General features: G+C 35.3%; 1 protein-coding gene across 1 annotated transcript in view; it reads right to left on the reverse strand.

The window, feature by feature from the left end:
• Positions 1–241: 241 nt before the first annotated feature.
• The window catches only part of Lnpep (leucyl and cystinyl aminopeptidase), a 52240-nt gene continuing 27105 nt past the window's right edge, over positions 242–25376 (reverse strand). Inside the window, exons 10-18 of the mRNA XM_010621844.3 lie at positions 23537–23697; positions 23267–23355; positions 16132–16315; positions 14834–14990; positions 8546–8730; positions 7172–7333; positions 5357–5497; positions 4473–4554; positions 242–3912 (exon numbers count right to left, since the gene is read on the reverse strand). Coding sequence (XP_010620146.1) covers positions 3781–3912; positions 4473–4554; positions 5357–5497; positions 7172–7333; positions 8546–8730; positions 14834–14990; positions 16132–16315; positions 23267–23355; positions 23537–23697 — 1293 coding nt within the window. The 3' untranslated portion in view covers positions 242–3780. The remainder of the gene's footprint in view (positions 3913–4472; positions 4555–5356; positions 5498–7171; positions 7334–8545; positions 8731–14833; positions 14991–16131; positions 16316–23266; positions 23356–23536; positions 23698–25376) is intronic.

The following is a 25376-nucleotide window of genomic DNA, read 5'->3' on the forward strand; positions in this document are numbered from 1 at the left end:
ATTTTTAATAGAAACTGTCATCCCAACAAAATCGCCTCCTTTCAGAAAAGAAAAACGACACTGTAACTACACTGTAGCTATTGCCTGTAACAGATGATAGGGCAAGATCTTCATTGGACAGTATTTCACTTATTAAGATAAAATACATAAAATAATTATAAAAACATCTAAAACTAAATATATACATTAACAAAAGTCCCCCACCAAGAAATACTAAAAAAAAAAAAAAAAAAAAAAAAAAAAAAAAAAACCAAAAAACTATTCTACTATTCTACTAGTTATTGCCCATTCGAGCAACAAGGGAAGGGAGAAGAGGAGATTTATCATACTTTTGGACCTCCACTTTTCACTTAGTATTTGCCAATGAAGAGAATGAAGCACAAAATAAAAGAATGCAAACATCCTGCAAAAATGTACACTTAGTTTAAAAATATACAAATAAGAGAGGGAAGCTTCTTAAAAAGTGAGCCAATTCCAACAAAAATGTAAGTAATGAGGAAATGGAGAGAAGAGGTGCATCTGATCTGCGACCCTAGTTCTTACATAGGCCTACGTAACAAAACCCACTTCTAGTTTTGCAATTTTCTGTAACTCTACAGATTTCCAGGAACTGCTGTCCATGGTGACAACACATCTGAGATGCATGATACCTTTCCTGCAGCACTGAGACACGCGTGGTCATCAGGGAAATGTTCAGCAGCATAACTGTAGACTGTGCTTCCAGACACTGTGACCTGAATACACTCTTAAGATCCAATCCAGTGACAGGCAACAACAGGCTATCAGGAATGTAACAAGCTGAGTACTTAATTTTAATTTCTTACTTCCCAATACATATTCAGAACAGATTCTATCTGTACCTAGTCCCACAGAAGCAGCTTGATTTGCTCCTTATACTGAGGACTCTTCTGAGAGCTCCTCTGATCTTACAGTAGCTAAAGTCCCAAAAAACAAAAGCACATTATGTCAAAGAAAAATCAGAGTTAAGTAGAATGCATGATAGAAACTCTGTATACTGAAACAATGACAGCACAATTTCATTTAAAGAGACTTAAATAAAATAAGATAAAGGCACAAGCTTATAGTGGAATCTGCCACTACTTACAGATTAATATATCTAATCATTTTCATTTTAACAACAAACTGAATTCCTCCAACTTCTACTTTCATGACCTTTCACACCTCCAAAGCATAACTCTAGATTTCCAATTCAGTCCTTCCTAATAATCTGTAATGTATTTTTTATATCACATTCACGTTGTAGACTATTCTCTGCAATGAACAGAAAACTTAAGTACTACATTCAAGTACTCAATTGCAGCAGGAATCTGTATGCTTATATAAAAAGCACACTGTGACTTTTTGCTTCAATATGAATTCCCACAAACATATGCACAAGATATATTTTGGGTGAAAAAAATATAAAAACTAATAACATTAAGTCCTACCTTTTATTTAACTTTATATTCCTGACTTAAAAGTTAGTTCCAAGAGATCCTATATAAATGGGTCAGGATAACATAAAACATGGAACTGTGTGGAAAAAACTTAGGTGAGGGCTACTAAAACTATAAATCATTGAGAGAAGAGCTACAAATAAAATGGCAATTACCTATCCAGTATCATAGGAATGAACCGCTTTTGAGTATAAAGACAGCAGTGGATCATAAGTTACCTCTCAGCCCATGTTTTGACAAAGCTTTACTTATAATACTCCATCATACACACACACACACACACACACACACACACACACACACACACACATTCTCTCTCATCCTCTCTCTCTCACATACACACACAGAAAAAACCCATATAATTTAAGACAAGATTTGCCATATGCAGAGTTAACATATTTTACAGTAATGTAAAGATAGGCAGGTAAAAATGAAGAATCTTAACTGATTTTGAGAAGTTAGCAAATTTTAAATTATGAAGTGGAATTTAGTAATACAGCATGGTTTAAAAAAAAGCAACAACACACACACACACAAACGCCTCAAAAGTTTAGTATTTCTCCCTTACTCAGAAAATACAAAACCCTACTTTTAATATCTACTTAATCATCACTCATTTACCAAAGCATAAGAAGAATAAAGATCTACTATCATCTCAGTTTCAATGTCTAAAGATATGATTCTCAGGATATATTTCCTACACAAAAACAGAGGAACAAATGGTTAGAAAAGACTAAGCTGGGGGAATACACACTAGGATTAAAGCAAGGCTATCTTTTAGTTTAATAGCCTTTTAAATTTTGTTATATAAAAATATTTTCATAAAATAAAATAGAATTTTATACACAACCCCACATATTCTAACTTTACATCTGCTGAATAAAAAAAAAAAAGGTGACCTTTTCCATTGTCTGATTCTGTGGAGTGTTTTAAGTGCTCGTAAATGAGTAACTCCCATTTTTATGTACATAGACACTTTCAAACAAAATATAAAGTTCTCAAGAGTTATTAGGAAGAAAACTTCTCTCCTAAGAAACAAAGAAACACAACACTCTAGATATAGGTCTGCATAGCTCAAATAATTCAAGTACGGTATTTTTCCTTCAGAAGGAATAAAAATGCCATTTGATTTTGGATATTCTCTCATTTTTTTCTTCTTTGACCACTCCATGTAATGCTAGTTTGGCCAGAATAAAAGAAAGACTATGATTTTTTTCTTTCAACCAAAGAAAAGCACATTTTTAATAGTGGAAAAATTCAGAGCCCACCATATTAAACGTGAATTCAACTTACTCCTACCCCATATTCTCCTTTGTTCCTTTAAGGTACTATGGTGAACTTCAAATAAAAATCTGTAATTTCTCAAAGACCCTATTTTAAAATACGCTTCTAATATGCCACTGTTATCATATAAAATGAGATCTACAGAGGGTATGATTGGGATCATAATATAATTTGTGAGGACAAAAGGCTATGACAAAAAATACCAGCGTTAACACAATGTTTACCAAAAATACAGAAATACTTATCTATAACATAAAGTCAATCTAGGGCAGGAGTGATGACTATGTAGGCCTGGGGGATACTGGCATTTGTGAAAAAAAATATCGAATATTCTCCTGTGGTAATGCTATACAAGATAAACCAGAAAGTGTTAAATATTTGCACAATTTAACTTTTTGGCCTGCTTAGTTATTCAATACAACAAAAAATTTACAAGTTCTGTAGCACCTGGCTATTCTGCAGGAAAAAAAATAGAATTGTTATAGGTATTATTTAAACTTTTCTCAGAAAATAAAGAATTACTCAAAACCCCAAATGCAAGTAGATTTGCACACCTGAGATCAGTTCTCTACAGCCAGATGTTTCAATGTATTCATTCCTGTACTCTGAGGCTAAATTTGTACCACATTCCAATAGCATCCACCAAGAAGAAGCAACAAATCAGCAGCCTGCAAGGATGGTGGCTGTTGTGGCAGCCTTTTCCTTGTTTTACTGTGTGGGTAACTTCAAGATCCTGAGAAATAGAAGAGTTCCCAAACTAGTTTTCCTCCACTGGTATATCCTCAAAGTAGAAAAAAACATTCACTGATTTGGTAGATGACTGGCATATAGTTGAATATAATGTAATAAATACACACTGCTTAAGGACATTTCAGAAAAGACAAATGAAAAACACAGTTGGGCCCTGAGCTAACTAGAACTCCTAAGAGTACATACAACTTGGCAGCCATCCTGGATTCACCTCAGTCTTTGCAAAAGCAGCGGAGCCCAAGTTCACAAGCTCTCTGAATGGGTGACGGAATGAGGTACAGTTTGCGTGCTACAGCCACCACGTCAGAGTGTTCAGGTTGTGCTCCATCCACTGGATATTCAATTGAATGATTTCCAAAGCCTCCTGGACACACCGAAGCCGAAAGGTTGCCTCTGACTGATTTTCAAAAAATGCCTGGACCTGTAAGTTCCACACAGGAGCATTTTTAAAGAAGAACAGTGAACTCAAGTAATTCTGTTCATCCTCTTAAAATAAGCTTTAACTTATGATAGCCATTCCAACATCTTGAAAGCAGTAAAAAGTACTTAAACTTCCACAATATATATAGGGACTTGTCAATCAAGCATGGTGACATTGGAAGTGATTTTAAAAATATGTTTTCCTTACCTTCACAAGGGGGAATGTCCCTAACTTAAAATAGAGAAGTAATGTTCAAGAAACAATAAGTAAATATAGAGTCTGAATAGGCCTGGTGCTATAAATTTAGTTTTTGAGTTGTATTATTACTTAATTATTAGTATCAGGGAGACGAGGAAATAGCGCTGAGAGTGCCATCAGGATTTTTCCTCCTTGCCACATATCCAGCCTTAGAAAAGTAATCTCAATACAGAATCAGTACAGATGAAGGCAGGCAGAGAGAAGAGACAGGAATTATTATGAAAGCCACCATCTCAGTTAAACTGAGAAGTCTAAGAGGAAAGAGTTATCTAGTCTCTCTACAAGCATTTTATATCACTGACCTCAGAAAAATGTGCCTCTGTTGAAAACAGGTGAGTTGATCCAGCAACAATATTTTGTATGGTATAGGACCCAAGATGGAACCTGAAAAAAAAACACAATATAAGGGAGAAAAAAATGAGGCACCTGCTGGTCAGCACAGCACTGTTTCTGAATGCAAAGCAAATGTTTTAATGCCAAGGCAAAGTCAAGTCCTACTCCTGCTAACTACAGCCTGGGCAGTCAGGGTTATCCATATATACTATACCAGTGATGAATCTTTCAGAGCTTTCAATAATAACATACAGCGGACTGTGCCATGTGTGCCATAGGTTCGCCACCACTGCACTACACTTAGTGTTAGTGGGACGGAAAGATGGGCAGATAAGGGGTGGTGGTGGTGGTGGCTGAGACAGCCAGACAGATTTTTAATGCATTTGATCTTCTCAAAGACCACATCACCCACAAATACTGTAAGAACTTTAAAAGATAGAAAGGGAAAAAGAAACCTATGTGCTCTCCAGTTCTAAATGATGAGAGGTGTGAGTTCTAAACGATGCCTGGCAATGAAGAGCCATTTTTAGCTGTGTAACTAAACAGCTGTTCTAATGTCCACAGCCATACGGTGCAGAGTGGTCTGGTGTCGGGCATGGCTGGCCTTGATCAGCGTCTGAACAGAACACCACCGGTGAGTGACCTGGGCTTTGGAATTATGTTTAGAAATGTAAAACATTCTGGGTGTTTCAGTTATGCTGAAAAGGAAGCATTTTTCCTTTCAGAGCAAACCATCACTTCTGTGAACCAACATGACACTGGGGGCTTTTTCCAAATGTAGAGCACTGAGAACACTGCTGTGCATCGCTCTTCCAAATGCAGAATACTAACAGCCATTCTCTGAGAAACTTACTTCTGTACAAGCTTATCCCAGTTTTCTTTGACAAAATCCCATGCCAACAAGTGTCCAGAAAAACCTCGGCCCACTGTCCTAATGATAAATGACAACTTCTGTGTTCGGATGATATCTCCCTCGAGGCTGCTCTTCATTAACCTGAAAAGCAAACAGATTTACTCTCCAAAATAACTATTCATGAAGAAGAGATGATTGAAATTAGTACTGGTTTCTTAACTAAAGCTGTATGGCAATTCTAGGGAAATGAGTGTTAGCTTAGTTTAAGAGTGATCTACTGGTTGAAAACTTGTCACTTTATTCCTTTTTTTTAAGTGAAGGAAGAACTCAATAAGACAGGCATTTACATATACAGTCACATCATAGTTTCTGACATAGTAAGGACACATAGGGAGAAAACTCTGGTAATTTATTACACTTCTGGAGATCTGTGAGTTTTTTCCTGGTAGAAACCACATTTAAATAGCCAAGTACAGGACTACTCTTAAAAGACTGGGCTGTTTAAATGATTTGACAATGAAGGTACATTTCAGAACAGATGCTTATTAATAGTATTTATTCATACTATGTACTAAACAGTGCTGTTAAATTCTAAAAACAGCAAACTATGAAGTAAGCATTTATTACCTATCTCCATTTTACAGGTAAAGAAATTTAAGGTTGTGTAATTGTCTCACAGTACACCGCAAATAAATACTGAGGTCTGGCATGTGAATGTATGTGGTCGTTATCTACTATGCTATACTATCCACTTATACTGGGGAAAATGCACATCTCAAAAATAATGTGGTAACATTTTTAGGGAGGAAAAAACTCAAATGCCTGAGAAGATGTGATGAGTGAAGTTATAATAGAGCCATAGTTTAAAATACTGTGCAGACATAAAAATAAATGAAGTAGGCTTTATGAAGTGAGTTGGCAAATCTCAAAGATTCATCATCCACTAGAAATAATGTTGTAAAACACTGGTATAGGATAAATCCATTATGCATGCAGGTGTGTATGTGCAGACTAGCATCTTTTATTCAAAATGCCTCCATTTTTATAGGTCAGAGGCTGGCCACTGCTGTGAAGAAAATGCCTATTTAAAATGTACCTTTGAGAAAGTGGGTCTGGGAAGGTGCTGAGAAAGTGGGTCTGGGAAGGTGCTGAGAATGTCTCTGGGACACTATTAGCATTTTTTGAGAAAAATTACATAAGAGAAGCAATGAGCCCCAGGTGCCTCCCTCTATTCTTCATGGGGAGAATTTCAACCCCAGTGCCCTAAGCTGCAGACACCTTTATTTTCCTCTTTGCTACCTAGGGCTCCTCCACCCCGCCACTTTCTGATGAGGTCCTCATTGTTGCCCTTCTTTCACCCATGAGAAAGACCTATGACCAGACTGTCATTAGCTGGACATTAAAATGGAAAAGTATGACAAATCATATGAAGGCAGAACATACAAGCTTTTTCATTATTAATTTTTTCTGAACTATCTGTATTTTCAAAGTGACAATTGGAACAGAGCAATACTTTGGTCCAAAAGAATGAAGTACTGACTGTGGTGTTAAAGATAACGTGTCAAAAAGATGAAGACAATTTTGAGTGGGAGCAGGGAAAAGCTGTGATTCCAAAGCACATTCTGTCCATCTGTAGAGGTTAAATCCCTAAAATGAAGCCCAGCATATGCAAGCTCCTCGTCACACTAAGTCAGGTCTAGCTTATGACAAAACAGGAGGAAAAGGGAGCTCTCAAAGAAAAGTGCTCCCCTCCTAGGAGCAAAGGGCTTTTATCTTTTGGTTTATATATATATATATTCGTGTATGGTTACATACCAGTAAAGTCTCCGTGTATCTGCTGAACTGGCAAGAGCTTCAAGTATTTTGTTTTTCTCAGCTTCAGAGCTTATAGAAACATACTTGCTTAAGAGGAATGACCAGCCTGTATCAGTTTTTGCTCCAACTTTGAACACAGGTGTCATGACATCAGTAGGTAGGCTGGAAAAGAGATGGGAAAACATGAGGATAAGAAACATTCTGAAATCGCTTCTCGGCCTTTTGGCTAAGATCAAGTGTAGAAACATTCTGAATACACAGACAAGGAGTTGACTGGTGGTGCTGTTTTGGGAGTCAGGGTAGGTGATAATTATAAAAGTCATAATTATGTAAGAGTCAAAAAAAGCGAATTCAATGACTCTTACTTTTATGCACTGAACTCTCACAAAGAACCAGGCAGGCAGCTAGGTATGGAGACACACGCTTATAATCTCAGCACTGGGAGTGCCAGGAAGACTATGAGTTTGGGGCCTGCCTAGAGCTATACAGTAAGTTCTAAGCAAATATAAGCTACACAGTGAGGTGCTGTTTAAATATACAATAACAACAAACAAAATAAAACAAACAACAGGCAGGCAATTCGCTGTATGCTGAGGAAGGAAAGAAGATACTGTCCACGCCCTCTAGGAACTCATAGGTTATCGGCAAATGTAGGACAAGGAACAAATACGCAGAATACAATACAATGTGGTAAGTTCCATGGTATGAATACAGCAGGAAATGTGTGGAGCATGAGGTGAGTAGAGTCCACTGTGTTCATTCAGATTTTACGGAAAATCTTCAAATTTTCCATCTGATATTTAAATCTTCACTCCGTAACGTGCAGTTTGCCCAAAAAATAAATAAAATGTATATACACTTCAGCAGTTCACTGTACTAATAAAAGTCTGGAAGCTAATGGTCACCATTCTGAATATGAATATATATTCCCCCCAAAATAATTGAAAGTAGGGTCTCCAAAAGACGAAAAGATACCGTATGGTTTCACTTATCTGGAGTATTTAGCACATTCAAACTCACAAAACAGAAAGTAGAATATTTTTACCAGGAGGTATGGGATGAGGGACTGTGAAGTTGTTTAATGAGTACAGAATTGCAGTTTGCAAGAGAAAAAAAGTTCTGGATACTGGTGCATTCAACATGATAGACTTAGCACTACTGAACTGTACACTAAAGAATGGCTATGATGGTAAATATGTGTATTTGACCACAATGTTTTTAAAGTCTCGTTTGGTAACACAGATGAATAGAGTGCATCTATATCAACATTCAGTTTTGTAACATTCTGGCCCAGGATGAGCAGGTCGTGGTTTCAGCACATGATGTGAGGTGAAGAGGAAGAAGGGATCTGATTTGAGCAGATGCATAATTCACCTCTGAGTTCCGTTAGATGCCACCCACTCATCAAACAGCTTCATGGCAGCAGTACTGCAGTTTTCCAGGTTGTGGGTGCAAGCAAATTCCAGCAAGACTGTGCGAAGCTCTCGCGTGGATAGGGTGCCCTCATCAGTCCAAGTCTGTTGTCGGATTTGGTTTTGAAGCAATTTATGTACCCTGGCCTACAGAGACAAATAGATTAAAATACACTAATAGTAATTTGGACAATCAGAAAAATCTGGACTACTGTATCTCTTTCCCTCACTAAGGAGAAAAAAGCATAAGTATTATTCATTAAATATCAGCTGACCCATGAAAACCATGTACAGCTGGAATAAGACCTTTCAAGAGAAAAAGACTACACATAAGGTTAGTTATAGCCAAGGAAGGCTTTGGCTTTCAAGGATACAACTCAGAAAACATTAACAGCATTCACAGAGCAGAGAAATATTATGCTATATATACTAGGTTAGAAGTTATTTATCTGTCAAAAAGTATTACCTATAACCACTGCTGGAAGTTGAAATTTTCTGATCCTATGACTTTAGAATCCATAAATTCATTAAGAAAAAAGAAAAATATATTTCTTTACTGATGGTTTAAAAGTTTCTGAATCAAATATTAAAAGAACATTTAACATATTAACTAGTTTGATGCTATAGCAAATTAATTTAATCAAATTAGCCAAAAAATAAAATGAGGGCTGCAGGATGTAATAGTTGTTCATAGTCCATTTCCTCCCAACTTTTTATGTAACATTTTAAAAACTATAGAAAAATGCAGCAATAGTGACTTTCCATATGCTGTTCATCTACATTTAATTTTTTGCATCATTTGCTTACTGTATATAATGCTATATACTGTATATAATGCCTACATTAGCTGAAACATATGAATAAGCCACAGATATCTTATTTGATTTATAGTTAGTTTTCAACTACCAGAAATAAGAACATCCTCCTACATAATTACAAGAACTTATCATACTTAAGAAAATTGATAATTATTCAGTAATATCATCTACTACCTTGCTCAGTCCAGTGCCATAGCTACTGCTGAATAGGATGTAACTGCAAAAGGTATACTTGTATTAAGGAATCAGAAATAAATGTTTTCATTTCTCTCCTTTGTCAATACCTAAGATAAATCTTATTTGGAGAGTTTTAACTCTTTTTGTTGCTGTTGTTGTTGTTGTTGTTGTTGTTTTTGAGACAGGGTTTCACTATGTAGTTGAGATTGACCTGGAACTCACAATGTAGCCCAGGGTGGTCTTGAACTCACAGTGATCCTCCTGAGTGCTGGGATTACAGGTGTGCGCCACCATGACGGGCGTGGAGAATTTTAAACTGTTTAGGCTGTTGTCATTAGCAGATCATCTCTGAACCTTTGAATAATTCTCTTGAGCTGAACAAAAGAATGGGAAAAAGAGCCTGTGCAAAAAGGACTCAAAGTTTGTGATAGTATGTCAACCTGCCTTTGTTGGTTTCTAAAGCAGTGCAATAGTGAACAAATACCTTGAGGAATGCATAAGTGGTAAAGCTTGAGAGTTACTGGGAGGATATAAGGTGGAAAAACACTTGCCCTGCTGATTGATAATGCAAGAAAAATAAAAGCATTGCAGCAGATCTCACTGGATACACCTGACTGTGTGAGTACATGCTGTCTTCAACTGGCCTGACCTTTCGAAAGCACAGCAATACAAACTGCCCCAAATGATGGAAGAATAAAAGAGACTTCATAGCTACTCATCAACTTCAAGGAGAAACAAAGAATATAAAAAGGGAAAAGTTACTTATTTAAAATTCTGCATTTCTAAAAACTCAGTGGAGAACCATGGAGAGGCTCACTGAGAATTTATAAAAACCCAAAGAGCTAGTGGAACAAAAAATAGCACTTTAAAGTACTACAAGGAAAGGAAACCTGGTGCTTGATGATGCTAAGCTAATTCCTTACATGACACCATTGTACCAGTGGAATTTCAGGGTGCAATTCTGCTAGTTTCTATATAAAATCATTAAAAGAAATTCTCTGAACAGCTGGTTTTAAATATACTTCAAATTTTAATAAAAAATTTATTGAAAAAATATTGCTTTTAGAAAAATCATCCTGTTACAAAATATAATCATTTTAATATGTAATTTACATTGTATGGCAGATAGTCCTAAAAATTACCTTTCCCTTTCAGAAATAAAATGTAATCCATTTTTCTACAGTTGCCAAGTTAATTTTTAAAATTTAATCTCATTAAATAATAGCATCTAACTTTACAATTTAATACATAAAAATGGCAAATATGGAGAGAGAACAGATGAACAGGTTATATAAGCTACAAACACTGAATATGCCCTAAAATGCAACAACAATAACACAAAATGGTTTTAAAAATAAAACAGACAAGAAAAAATGCTGGCACTTATGTTATATATTACATTTTGATTTACTACTTTAATTTTACACCGATACACCCAGGGAGTTCTTTCCTGGGTCAACTGGGTTCTTTAAAGTGATATATCAGCTTTTATTGAAAAAGGTTTATCCTACCAATGCCTCAAATGTAAAAGGATGACAGATCTGTAAGTGATAAAACAGAAATATGGCTAGGATCAGACATTAACATCAAATGTGAAGAATTCGACACAGCTCAAACGTGCCCACCACAACACCATGGCACACATCACAAAATGCAGCATACATCATGTGCAGCCACATAACAAAATTAGCAATAAATTTACAGAGTGCTCTGGGTACAATAACACGACATTTGATTAGACACTAATCTTAAACACTAATACTCAGAAACATCTGCCACCCTAATTCCAAACATTTTACAGTGTTTTGGATACTACCAGAATGCCCTAAAAGCAGAGTAAGAACTTTAAAGAAATAGCTTCTCTCTCTTGACGAATTAAAGCCAATTTGGTTTTTAGCTAGCAATATGAAGATTCACAGCAGTGAATGAGACCCTAATTTTAGAAACACACATTAAGCATCTCACTCTTGCCATCAGTCGCACCCTGCAGTGTGTAGTATATTAGGAGCATACTGCTCCTAATAAAACATGCCTGCCCAGAAAACTGAAAATCATCCAGGATGAAGATGGAGTAGGAAGAAGAGTTACTTGAGTGCCAATAGGACTCAATTCTTTGAACTGAGTTTAATATCTGTATTTTCAGCATAGGCTAGGTTTGAGGTGTGTATCTAAGACTAAGATCTAAACAGAGTTAATGGGTGGAGGGAGAATGGCTTCTGGCATCATGAAACTAAACTAGCTGCTGAACTTGTGAGTAGGCAAACATTGTGCCTTCACTTAGGGTATATTCAAACACAACACCACCCAATAGTGGGAGAAATACATGGCATATACTAATCGTACTTATTGCTACCTGTACTAGGTTGATAGAGCCCCCTTCCATACATGTTACCTGGAACGTGAAAATCTAATCTTACATCTAATCTTTTAGTTATAATCAAGTTAAAATGAGATCTGAGTCAACACTACTCTAATCTAATGACTGGCATGCTCACAAGAACTGAGAAATGTGAGATCCAGAAGCAAAGGAAGAAAGCCTTGTTGACAGAGGCAGGTCTTGGAGTGATGGATCCACCCAGGAGATACAAAGGACTGTTGGCAACCTCCTAAAGTTAAGAGAAAGGCAAGGAATAGATTTTACTGTAGAAGATACAAATTATCCTACCAACACCTTGTTTTTGGCCTTCTAACCCCCACAACTGCGAAAGAATAGACTTCTGTTAATTTAGACATGGTATCTGTTAATAGCTTACTATATAAGCTCTAGGAAAGTAATATACTATCTCAATTGGTATTGATTTGGTATGACATTAATCATCTCCAAAGACAGTCTATAGTTAACGGAAGTAAATACAGAATATTTTAGTGAAGGCAAAGATTTCATATATTAAAGTACGTTAAAATTTAAAGTTTCTATTGATCAAAAAATCATTAAAAGAGCTCAGCAAATATATATGACCAACAAAAGATTCATACCTAGGATATATAAAGAACTTTTATATATCAATAAGACAAAAAACAGGCAGTTTACTAGGAAAATAAAAGACTAAGGCAATTTATAAAAACAGAGAACATCCTAATAGTCAATAAACAATAAAATGGTCAATAAAGATTAAAAAATTAATCTTCATCAGCCAGCAGAAAATATGTATTTGTTACCAAAACTGCAACACTGGTATACACTCTCCAAATGACTAAAAGGAAAAATGTTTTATCATGAGTAGTAAGCAATGGCAGGGATATAGAGCACCTAGACTTTGTAGACACTGATGCTGGGAACGTAAATTGGTACAACTATAAAAACTATGTGACATATAGGACTATGCATGTTATAAAGTATCAATTTCATTTCCAAATGCACACCACAAAGAAATTCATATATTCATATACAAGAATATTCATAATGGTATTTCTATTATAGGTCCAAAATATAAAAAATCCTTACGCCCGACAAATAGCAGCTGAAATGGTTCCAATCTCCTTAGTACCAGCAACGGAAAGTTTATGTTGAAGCCTCAGTTTGCCTTAAAGAGACTAGTAATCTGCATATTGTTTTTGCTAAAGTGCACAAAATACTTTAACCAATAGTAACATTTTAATTACAAAAAAACTCACTAGTTGACAACTTAATTTTCAAGTAAATAACTAACTACATGGGTGTTTGTCCTTTTAAATCTTAAATATATGATCTACAAATCTTTCCAAACTACTTTAATATAAAATCTCAGCTTTAAAAAGAAAATAAATCGTAACAAAAAGGTATCCTGGAAAGATGTCATTGCTAGAATACAAATTACAGTAATTTAAAATGTAACAATATATCACAGAGAGTAGACTATGCAGTAAAACTAATCTGGGTTTGAATCGTAGTTTTGTAATTTACTAGGTAAGTGACTTTGGGGAAAGTCATTTAGTCTCCTCACTTACCTAATGCGGATAGAAAAGTCTATGTTGGCAATGTGTAAGAATTAAATGAAATAATCTACACTAAACACTGAGAGTATGTAGAATGCACTAAGCACTCAGATGCATTTGTTTCTGGTGTATTTCACTTGACATTTATTGAAGGTCTTTGTGAATCAGGTCATGTTCCAGGTACAGGTTTCTCCCAAGGCTGCTAGTTGAAAGCCTTGTGAAATAGAATAATAAAAATCTTAACATTAGAAGCAGGCTCAGAAGAAATCTTACTTAAGCATGGGCAGGGATGGTGTACCTCCTTTGGAGTCAAACCAGAAGCTTGTGTGCCTGTGTGCATGGGGGATGCTTTTGCCTTTTTGTCATGAATTCTCTCTCCTCTGAAAATGACAAAGAACTCACCACAGAAGATATGCAGTGGGTCAGTATGTCATAAAGGCAGAAGAAAGGCTGTGTGTGTGTGTGTCTGTGTGTGTGTGAATATTTTTTTTCCTCATTGAATTTACTGGTACTTTTTAGGTATACAGTACAGTTAACATTCATCACTGGGATCTTGTACCTTTACAGTCAAGTCTTGGTTCTCATTTTTAAAAATGATTTAACCCAACCCCTTCTTTTACCAGTGAAGATACCAAAACCCTAAAGGACTTACTCTAATTCCTGATCCAATACTTTCTTCCTTTTCCTAAAAGGGCCTTTTGCCTGAGTCCCTGGAAAATCTGATTTTAAAAGCAAACCCTGCTATCATTATATGCTGAATGAATTAGATAAAGATAATTTATCATCCCATTCCTAGCTTTAAAGACAGCATATAATTTAATACTGCAAGTGTCTAAATAACAACTGTTAAGACCAGGCAATCAGATCTAGGAAAGGTAAAGTCTCCAATAACAAGGCTTCTTTAGTTACTGCTGAAATACTCCACCCAATGGAGAGAAGCTGGCCAGACTCATGAGCAGGATATTCTTAGTGCAAACATACTACAATGACCACTACTAGAAAATTAATGGAGATGCCTATTTTGCAAAAGGGCCTATATAAAACATTCATTACATAAAAGAGAAAAGATTTCAAATAGAGAAATTTGCTTTTTATTTTTGCTGTTTTGACAGCGAGTATCTAAAGTCTGTAGCCTGACATTCAAGTAAGACTACTTCCTACTAAGCCTTTATCAACTCTTAATGGTAAACAATGGCATTTTGAGTCAAAGTAAAGATTTCACAATCAGCAAAGTAAAGAAAATGGATTTTAAGTGATTGTTTTTTCAGCCCACTGAGTGAATTGCGAATAACAATATTAAAGATAGGAAACAAGAGAAACTGGCAAAAAGGCAGTCTTACCACCAGTCTTGAGGCCAGATCCATGTGCCCCAGTTTTTCAAGGAGGTGAAAGATGAGGCCCGTCTGGAACAGGGCTTCAGTGATAGGCGCAGTGTTATTCTCATTTTTAAGGTAATCAATCAAATCAAAGGCCCTCTGAAGAGGCACCTTGCCTAGGCTACAGGATAAAAGAAAGGAAAAGTGAATACATCGAGATGCCCAGAGATACTCTATGCATGCTAGAAAACTATGTATCTAGATGGTGAGTCTTGAAGATGAAACATTTAAGCTTAGAGTGCCATTCTGCAGTTAGACCTGATATTATCGTCTGTAAGTTCATGTGGACCATGGTTAAAGATGTACTGCAAGAGAAAGATACAAAACAGCTCACCTTTCTGTTCCATAAGTCACCTGTAAGTTGCTACTGATTCAGTAAAAGTATCACATCTATTTATTAAATTGAGAGGAAAAGAAATGGTATAGAATGCTTGAATTGGAAAAAAAAAGTTTTGTTGTATGAGAAATTTGACAAACTTATTAAAGACAAGGTCCATTGTGAATTTACATCTTAAAAATTAACTATCTTGTAGAAATAACAGTAATGGCAAATATAAGGCCATTTCACAATAAATTTACCAAAATGAGATGGTCAGGAGTGGTCATAGGAAATTCTCTTGAGTGTTCCTCCTGCTTCCAGGTCTACTACCAACCTTAACTGGTAATCTGTTCAGAGCATATCTTTATTATTGGTTTTGTGATTCGATAATGTGTAAAGGGTTGGGAAGGCAAACAGTACACAGATAAAGACACTTCAGCTATCAGAAGTGTTGGTCAAACCAACCAGTAAGTACTGAGCTTTATGTGGGGGCCAACTGTTGCTTGAAAAGAATTCTCTCACAAAACAAAACAAAGCTTAAAGTCCTAAGTAATGTATGTAGCAAAATATGCAGCCCTGGTTGTTTTATTTAACTGTTTAATACATTTGTAGCTGATGTTTCTTTCTTCTTCTATTTGTTTGTTTGTTGAGACAGGGTCTCGCTATGTAGTTCTGGCTGGTTTTGAGCTCACTATGTAGGCCAGGCTGGCCTTGAATTTTTATCCACAGTGCTAGGATTACAGCCATGTACCACCATGCCCAGATGATGTTTTTAAACTCCCAGAAAGCAAAGAACCTGTCTTATATTTGTCTAATCATCCAAATGAACTGCACCCAACAGTCTATACATACTATTTAAACTGTTTTTCTGAAATATTCTTTATATCAATAACCCTTGTTTAAAAGACAGTACAGTACTACAACCCAATCCAAAATACTCTACCCTGCAAGTTCAAAGATGTTGTTGATGAGGCTGGCTCGGTCTTTGTCACTCAGGACATAAGGATTTCTTTTCAGCTGTTGGATGAGTGCGGCCCAGTCATCGTCTTCATAGTGCACAATGTAATAGCCAGTCATGTTTGCATTGACTTTGACCCATTGCACTTGCTCTGTAAGATTGATGGTACCTATGACAGATCATAAATGAGACTTTCAGAGAGAACAATTTGGTACGAAACAATTTTAAATAAGTGCTTTCTTTATTTCAAAGTTGACATGGCATGTTTTTATATTTTACTATTTTAGTAAGAAACTAGATGCCATTTTTGTGTACCTATTTTCACCTAAATGAAGATCATCACTCATTCCAGAATTAGTTATTTTCTGAGCACTATTGGGTCTGTACTAGGCACTGGAGAGCAAATGGTGAACAAGGTAAATATGACTCTGCTTTTATGGTTTAACAGAGCGATGGGGAACTTTTTAGAGTTTACAATGGTAGCAGTCACCTGTAGGAAGCATGCCATCAGCTCACCATCACTGGATAAGTACAACATTACACAATGCCATTGATATAAAAATGATATTGATGGCAGTGCACATAAGAAATGTTTCACTCAGTAGAAGGTCAGGAGAGGTTTCTTTGAAGAAATGACATCTAAGTTGTCATTTTTCTAAGTGACTTCAGAATATAGTAAAGGCATTAGCATGGTGAAAAGTGTTAGTAGGAACATAAGTGTTTAAGGCCCAAATGTACATGACATCTGTCCAGGGACCTGACTCCCACATTCATTATGACTGGAAGAGAGACAAGAGGAAGAAAGGAAATCATGTGCAGAGTCCGACAGCAGGGGAAACAGTGAGAGGTTATGTAAGATGCTTTCCAGCTCAGTCTTTGTTTTTTTTATGTTAAAAAAAGAAGAACAGAGCCAAGTAGAAAAGCTACATAACTCAAAGCTAGCAAAATAAAGGGAAAACTTAAAAGTTTCATTAGTAACAAATACATAAAAACTGAGTTAAAAGTGGTATGTGCTATTTGGAGGATCCCTATCGTTACATATATAAATATTGAGAGAACTATTAGAAATTTTATAGAATTTTTTCAACTAATATAAAAACAACAAGGAGCTAACTTACTATAAGATAGAAGTATGAATTTTAAAACGCCTTAAAATTACTAATCAAGAAATATTTTTAAATTTGTCAAAAAGAATGTGGATTCAATATAATTGTGTTTCTAATAAGCATCTTGAGGTTTGCTATTTATTAGAATATAAACCCCACAGGCTTACTATTTTGTTCACTGCTAAATATCCCAGCCTCTAGAACAATGTATTTAAAAAGGCATTAAAAAATTGAATGCAATGAAAAAATAACTATCATGGAACATAGTTTCAAATCGTATCTAAACAAGTTGTAGAGATCTGAAATGTAATTTTTGCTCCTATATCTAATGAGTATTTTAAAAATTGTTAAAATTAAAAAGAATAGAGATTAGAATAATAATCTTAACTGAGACAAGCATTTTGAAGACTATTTCCAGTCAAGCTTTTTCCCACTTAACTACCACAGTTTAAACAATCTCCTATTTTTGAAACATTTAGATTGTTTTAATATTTTTTATTGTAATACTTCTGTAACAAAATTTTTTGTATACAAAATGCTTTAGAATCACATTTTAAATTGAAGAATTATACATCAGTACCTGAAGCTTTAGGGTTTATTAATCCAAAAGCATGAAATATTAAAATTCATTAGATTCTCTTAATATCTTTGAAACTCCAATCCTATTGATACTGCAAAAGATATCTAAGATGGTTAAGGTACTCTGATCACATCTTAACAGGATATATCAGTTCAGTAGTATTTTTCATTAAAAAATTCCATACTATTTCATCTTCAGAATTAAGGATTATTTTAATCTTACATCATTGCCTTTTCTCTTTTACTTTCCTTTTTAGTTTGATTTTAGGATTCCCTATTTTTAATGTTCATACAGAGATTTATTTAACTGAAATAACAAATAGTTTCTCTGGTGTGAAAAACTATAATAGTACACAGGATCCTAATGAGATAATTAAAAATGTGAAATAGGAAGTAAAGGGCTAAAGGTGTAGGGAAAGTGGGAAGGGTGGGGGAAAGGTAATAAGGGAGAGGAAAAAAATGAGAAATTGAAAAAATGGAAATAAAGTGTTTGTAAATGTGGAGGGGAAGAGGGGGTGAAGGGAGGGCAGGGACAAGGGGAAAAAATGAGAATCAAGACCTGTCATGTGAAGGTACAAGATCCCAATAACGAACGTAACAGTATTGTATACCTAGATTGTACCAATAAACTCAATACAAAGAAAATGAAAAAAAAATTCCATATTACATTATGTTGTATTGCTGATACAGCAGCAGGTGGGAAAGATTGATTAAATAGGTTTATTCCCTTTTCAGAGCAGGATACTGTTCTAAGGAATATTTGCCATGGCAACAGTAGCTGCTTCAAGTTGGAGCCATTTTAAACAAACTTTATCACTAATGAAATTAACTTTATTATGAGCTAGTTAAAACAACAACAACAACAACAATAAAACAAAAACATTGTCCAGGTCAACAAACATAATCTCCCATAGAGCCTTTTTCCAGAAAAGTCCTTGGGAAGAAAGGGGGCACAGCCCAAATCTCCACTGCCCAAAAAAGGAGACAAGAAATGGTAAGCATGACAACTGTTTCACTGGATGGATGGAGAAATCATGGAGTACTGAGTACCCTGGCTGATAAGCAAGTTACCATGCTGTAAACCTTTCCAAGCCCAGATGGTAGCGAAGAGGAGCACAGCAGGGAGTGAAGCTATTGCTGCCATCAAGTTGACAGAACATACGCAGTGAAGACAACAGCACAGAAATAAGAGCTATCACTTAAAGAATCAATGTGTTAGTCTCTTTCTGGTCTTTTGAATGATCTAGAACACAGGACCTTAAAACAAGTATTAAGAAATAATAGTTTTGAACACAAAGGAGGTAACTATATCCCAGAGCTCAAATGTGGATGAGGCTACCTTCATATGTTTTTAATTATAATCCTTAAATGATTAATAGTTTAATTTTCACAGTTCAATCAGTAGTAAAAACGAATGAACAACTCCAATTTTAAATGTCAAAAACTCAGATGAAGCAATATGACTGTGATTTTAAAAAGCCATTTGTCAATGAAATATGAAAATGAATTACTGTTTCACAAAGACACATTAAAGCATTGAAACAAAAACTATGTTTTACTACAAAGTTACAAAATTTGATGCCTAATTTGTTCCAGAGGACTCTATGTCCAACCACATTCTCCTTGTTAAAAAGCATTCCTTTCTCTAATATCCTTTCCTTTCTCCTTTGTATTACTAGGGAGGAAAAAGGTAAAAGCAGAGACCGACATAAGATAAATTTCTTAATTATATACCCTTTCTTATTCTTTCTCCCCAATTGTCTTTCTCTCCAATGACATATCTTTTAGTTTCACAGAAATATTTCTGGAATGGTGATATGCTTTCAGAAACATAAATGTTTGATGTTAGGTTTAAAATAAATATCTCCTATAGTTAAAGACTTTAGGTTTGAGTAAGATGTTGATCCAGGTGAAGGAGGGAGAAAAAAAAGGAGAGCACAACACTGTTTTGTGGTAATGTCTTTAATGTGAAGCAATGAAAATCAGCCTAATTTTGCTCTTTTAATGCACAATACATAATTGTTCAAAATTCATGTATATGGAGTATAGTGACGAAGATATTGACAAAATGTAACTCTATCTATTATAACTGAAAGAGTGATGGATTATCAGCATTAGAAAATATATGAAAATTAAAATATATGAAATTAGAATTAGAAAATTAGAATATATACAATTAGAATATATGAAAATACACTACCATATTTAACAAGTTATTAAAATTATATACTGTAGTAAAGTCATATGTCATAAAATAAACCTGGAATCACACACTGCGATATTCCTTTTGAGAACAGAAAAAAATGAAAATGCAATTAAAGTAAGAGCAATTCTCATTGGAGTATCAGGAACTAAGAAGATTCAATCGTTCTCAGCATCAAATTGTTTTGTATGAACAGACATTTTCAATGTGGTCTCTCGAAACCTGAAGTAGCAAAAATTAAAACAGTAGAGGCAGCAAGGAAAATAAGCTGAGAAGAGATACAGCTTTCATCATTTAATGGCCGACCTACAGCTCTGGATTAAACCAATTATATCATAAGACATTTTGCATATTTTTTCCTAAGGATCTTTCAAATGAAGGCAAATAAGATATTTTATCAGGCTTTGACTTTTCTTTTCCTAGAATTTTTTGTGGCTGAATTTGAAATTGAGTCAATTCATTATAGACTAGCATTTATTCATTCACTCAATAAATTAGTACAAGTCTACTGAGTGCTAAGTTTACAAAAGTGACTCATAGCCACAATCCTTACCCTCAGGGGAATATATCTAACATGGGGATAAATATAAGTAAAATAGTACCTACAGTAAATTACAAGTAGGAAATATTACAGAAATACATAAATAGGGCATCAACCTTGTCTTGGGATGAGGGAAGATTTCCTGTGGTAAGCAGGGGCTGAGTTATGATCTGAAAATGAATGGGAGCTGAAGGGAGTGGGAATCGAGGGTGTTTTTTGAGGAGTGAAAAGGGCATAAGCAAAGGCCCAGAGACAAGTATGGGTTGAGTTGCTGAAAGAGTTTTTGTGCAGCAAAAGCAAAGACCATCAGGTAAGGGTTCAGAAAGAGAAATCTAAAGCTAGTCCTTATGGTATGAGCCTAAAAAAGAGTGCAATAAGCTTACATGTAAACTAAGCCTATATTAAGAACAAAGAGATAGAAGCAAACTTCTTATTGTTCAATTATTTCTAATACAGCAAAAAATTAATAATACTAACGGGAGTTTGCAAAATTTCCTTACTGATTTCTTGTAAACATTCTAGTCATGTTGTTGCTGTGCCGTTAGACATAAGACAAGGTCATTTGTTCTCTCTGCGGCCAAAGGGTTCTTCTTGGGCCCACATAAAAGTTCTAGAGTTTGGTTTCACCAAAGAAGGCAGCACTTCCCGGGATCCACAGCCATGCTATATTAATCAAAGCCAGGATGACACCATTGACTGCTCCTCAGGCTTTAAATGATAAGATTGCCATCGAGGCTGTCACTATTAACACTCTGGTGCAGTTTGCTAACTGCAACAAAAGTGGCACATTCATACACATAAGATAGCACTGTCAACTGTTACCTTACAACAGGGGCAATTTAGTTCCATGTCTCAGGGTAACACAGTCCTCGTGTTTTGAGAAGCATTTCCAATAAAAAGTTCATATAAAGAAAAAAATTAAGATTCAAAATTTTTATTGGGGAATGTTTTAAATAAAGACAAAGGGTGAATTGAGTGTCTCACAGGCAAGCCAAGTCAATTACTATGTAACTTTTTTAAAAAGGCAAGATACAAAAATCACATTTATGTAAGTACTTCAACCAAGTATTTTTAAAATGACTGGAAAGAAATAATCAGGAGAGTAGTTATGGCAGGATAATAAGATTTGGTTTTCATTTTCCAAATTTTGTGTAAAGTGGATATATTATGAGATTTATATAGATATACAAATAATATTAGTGATAATAAATATTTATAAAGCACAAAACACACACAAGATGCTATTTTAGGAACTTTACATGAATCAACTCAAATAACCCTTGCCACAACTCCATAAGGTAAATATAATGACCATCTCCATTCTGTATTTGAAGGAATGAGGCTCAGAGATGTCACATAATTCACCAAAAATCCAGAGCCAAGAAGTGAACAACATGGCTCCAAAATCAGGCCCTAAATTTACCTCTCAAAAACATATGCTTGAACACCAGATCTAAATTCAAATAGAATTTTTCCCTTTTACTTAAATCTAAAGCATCATTAATGGCTTCTACAGAGCTGAAGAGCCTCGCTATTTCAAGACAGATTAAGAGGATACATAGTGTGGCACATCGCAGTGGTATTTGATAAGATGGTCACAAGCTACACTTCCACTGCTTTTTAAAAACAACTTGTGGGTTACCATATACAGCTGACTGTCCCTTACCTGAAATACTTGAGACCAGAAGTGATTGAGATTTGTGTTTTTGTTTTTTTTTTTAAGATACTGGAGATTTTTATAGATTTTACTGGGTGAGTACAGCTAATTTTGAAGTCTTCAAAATCTGAAACATTCTGAATGTCATGTTGGAGCTCAAAATGTTTCAGATTTTGTATTTTTGGATTAAGGGTACTCATCCTGCTGCTTCTTTGTTTTATTATCTTCCTCCTCCTTGCTATGACATTCTTGTCCCATCTTCTCATTACCAAAAATATATGTTCTGTCTGCAGGACATACTGATTATTTACTCTAAATATAGGCCTTGAATTGACCTTTATTGTACACATAAATCATCTAGGAGACTTGTTAAACTGCAGTTGCAATAGCTCACCCTTAGAAAGCAGACTGCAGATAGCATGTTTTAAGAAACTGCTCTACTTCTATTACTATGAAGTTTTTAAGATTAAATATTACCCAGGGGATGAAAATAAAACATTTGCTATTATCTAGGTTCTACCAGGACTACCAGGACATTCCTTGCAACTTTTGGTATGTACTTCTTATGGGTAAAGGCCCTTTTATATACCCACAATCAGTTTCACTTTACAAAGCCAGTTCAGAGAGTATACACAATGGGATGTGTAATATCTTATCTGCTCTTTAGTCTGCTTTTAAAAATTATGCTTTTTGCAAGTGTAAAAAAGGATCGAAAGGTACAATAATGTGAAATAGGAAGAAAAGGTCCAAAGGGGAAGGGGAAGTTGGAGGGGTTGGGGAAAGGAAAGAAGGGAATGGAATTAATGTGAGAAAAGGAAAAAAATGGAAACAAAGTCTTTGTAAATAGGATGGGTGGAGGGGTCGAAAGGAGGGCAGGGGAAGGGGGAAAAATAAGAACCAAGATATAGTATACAAAGGTACAAATTTCCAACGATGAATGTCATTATACTGTATACCTAAAATGTACCAATAAAATTTTAAAAAATTATGCTGTTTGCAATTTCTTATCAGAAAGGTATTAATTATAGTCAGACCTGATTTCTTGTCCAGTAATGATACTGCATGATATTCTGAATAATTTTTTCCATCAGTAACATAAGATATTGGAATATGCCAAAGGTAGCTGTAAAAAAAATATTGTAAGATTAGCTCTTTCTAATATCTCAGCATGAAGATGAAATTTTAAAAGCTATTCCCAGATAGGGATAATACTGTTAGGTTTTTGTAAAAGCTTATGATTACAAAACATTTAAAAATCCTAAAGAAAAAAAAAGAGATTGAATAGAATGAAAGATTATATGTACTTTGCATCTGCAGTCTGAACTTCAGGTTTCATACTTAAGAAGAATCTCTCTTGTTTTATAGAGAGTTCCATTCCTTTCCTGTGAACAGTCACTAAAGGAAATCCTTTCTGCAGAGTCCAGGTTTTCATCATTTTCTTTACATCTAGAGTTTTGTTTGTAACCTATAAAAGAAGAATAAATATTTTTGCTTAAAGATAAAATTTAATTTACAGTTTCTATGATTTAATTCATCTATACCTTTTCCCTACTTCATTTTATAGACTACAATTAAGGTTAGTATTAAAAAGCCATTGATGCTGAGTTGAATTTATATTTCTAATCTAGATAAAGAGAGAAACTTACAAGTGAAAAGTAATCTGGAACAGAACTGAGTGATAACTAAGGATGTGAGAAACAGATTACATTGAAAAGCAATACATATGAGATCAACCAATAATTCACTAAGATCAACATCCTTGAAGCTGGGTATGGTGGCACACACCTGTAATCTCAGCACTCAGGAGGCTGAGGCAGGAGGATCACAAGTTTGAGCCCAGCCTAGAATACATAGTGAGTTCAAGGCCAGCTGGAAATACAGAGCAAATCTCTGTCTCAAAAAAACAAAAAAGATTAACATCCTTAGCCAGGCATGGTGGTTCATGCCTGTAATCCCAGCACTCGGGAGGCTGAGGCAGGAGGATCGCTGAGAGTTCCAGACCAGCCTGGGCTCCACAGTGAGTTCCAGGTCAGTCTCAACTACATAGTGAGACCCTGTCTCAAAAAACCAACAGTATCAAAAAAAGATTAACATCCTTAGCCAGGCATGGTGGTTCATGCCTGTAATCCCAGCACTCGGGAGGCTGAGGCAGGAGGATCGCTGAGAGTTCCAGACCAGCCTGGGCTCCACAGTGAGTTCCAGGTCAGTCTCAACTACATAGTGAGACCCTGTCTCAAAAAACCAACAGTAACAAAAAAAGATTAACATCCTTAAATTTGTTGAGATTAAACTCCCGAAGAAGGTACAAGCACTCTATCAAGTCATATTACTACAAAATAGAAGATATGACTAAAATGCATTCTAGAATGGCATTGCTACTAGTACTGTGAATCAGGCAAGCCCAGGTTTCTTTTTATTCTTCTACCCTCTGCCTTCTAAGTATTCATTTTTAAAGACTTAATCCTGTGGGACTGCCAGGAAGCAGAAGTAGCACAAGAGTCAGTTCCCCTAACTAAATTTCTTTAGAGAGCACTGGTAAAACTTTGATGACTGCGGATCTTCTTTTCTAGAAAGCACATGACCTTATCTGCAAAGCTAGTGTCTAGTGTCAGAAGTTTATAGACCTTTAAAGCCCACACTCATCAAGACATGTGGTATCAATGATTACACATAGATTTGAAAAAATCCATGTGCCTAAATTTATAACATTACACCATTACAGGAGGCCTTATCACAATCATCATAGGCCCATTTATTTAAAGCACAAAAGAATGGAGCAATTCTTCCCTAATTCATTGTGATATTAATCTTGTATTTCTCATATGTCTTACGCATTTACTTCTAGACAAGAGGTTGGGAAGAAAAGCAAGGTATTTTTAGGTGTTTGAAGCAGTACTGAAATGAAGAGGCCACTGCATTATTTATTGTGGATGCTGAAAGCACTGAAGATATGAAGATTATGAAGATACTGTTAAGTAGTAGGTTGGGATCGGACAACATCATGATGCAAAAACTGAGTCAGAGTGCAAGGCAGAAATATGTTCTAAATGTCCAGAGATAAGACAATGGGTATAAAGTAAGTAACATGACTTTCAACTGAAATGCTACTATATGATTAGGATATTCAGAGAGTAAGGAAGATAC

This window comes from Fukomys damarensis, unplaced genomic scaffold, assembly GCF_012274545.1.
Source record: "Fukomys damarensis isolate Sample0158 unplaced genomic scaffold, DMR_v1.0_HiC HiC_scaffold_3, whole genome shotgun sequence".
In the NCBI taxonomy this organism is placed as follows: domain Eukaryota; kingdom Metazoa; phylum Chordata; class Mammalia; order Rodentia; family Bathyergidae; genus Fukomys; species Fukomys damarensis.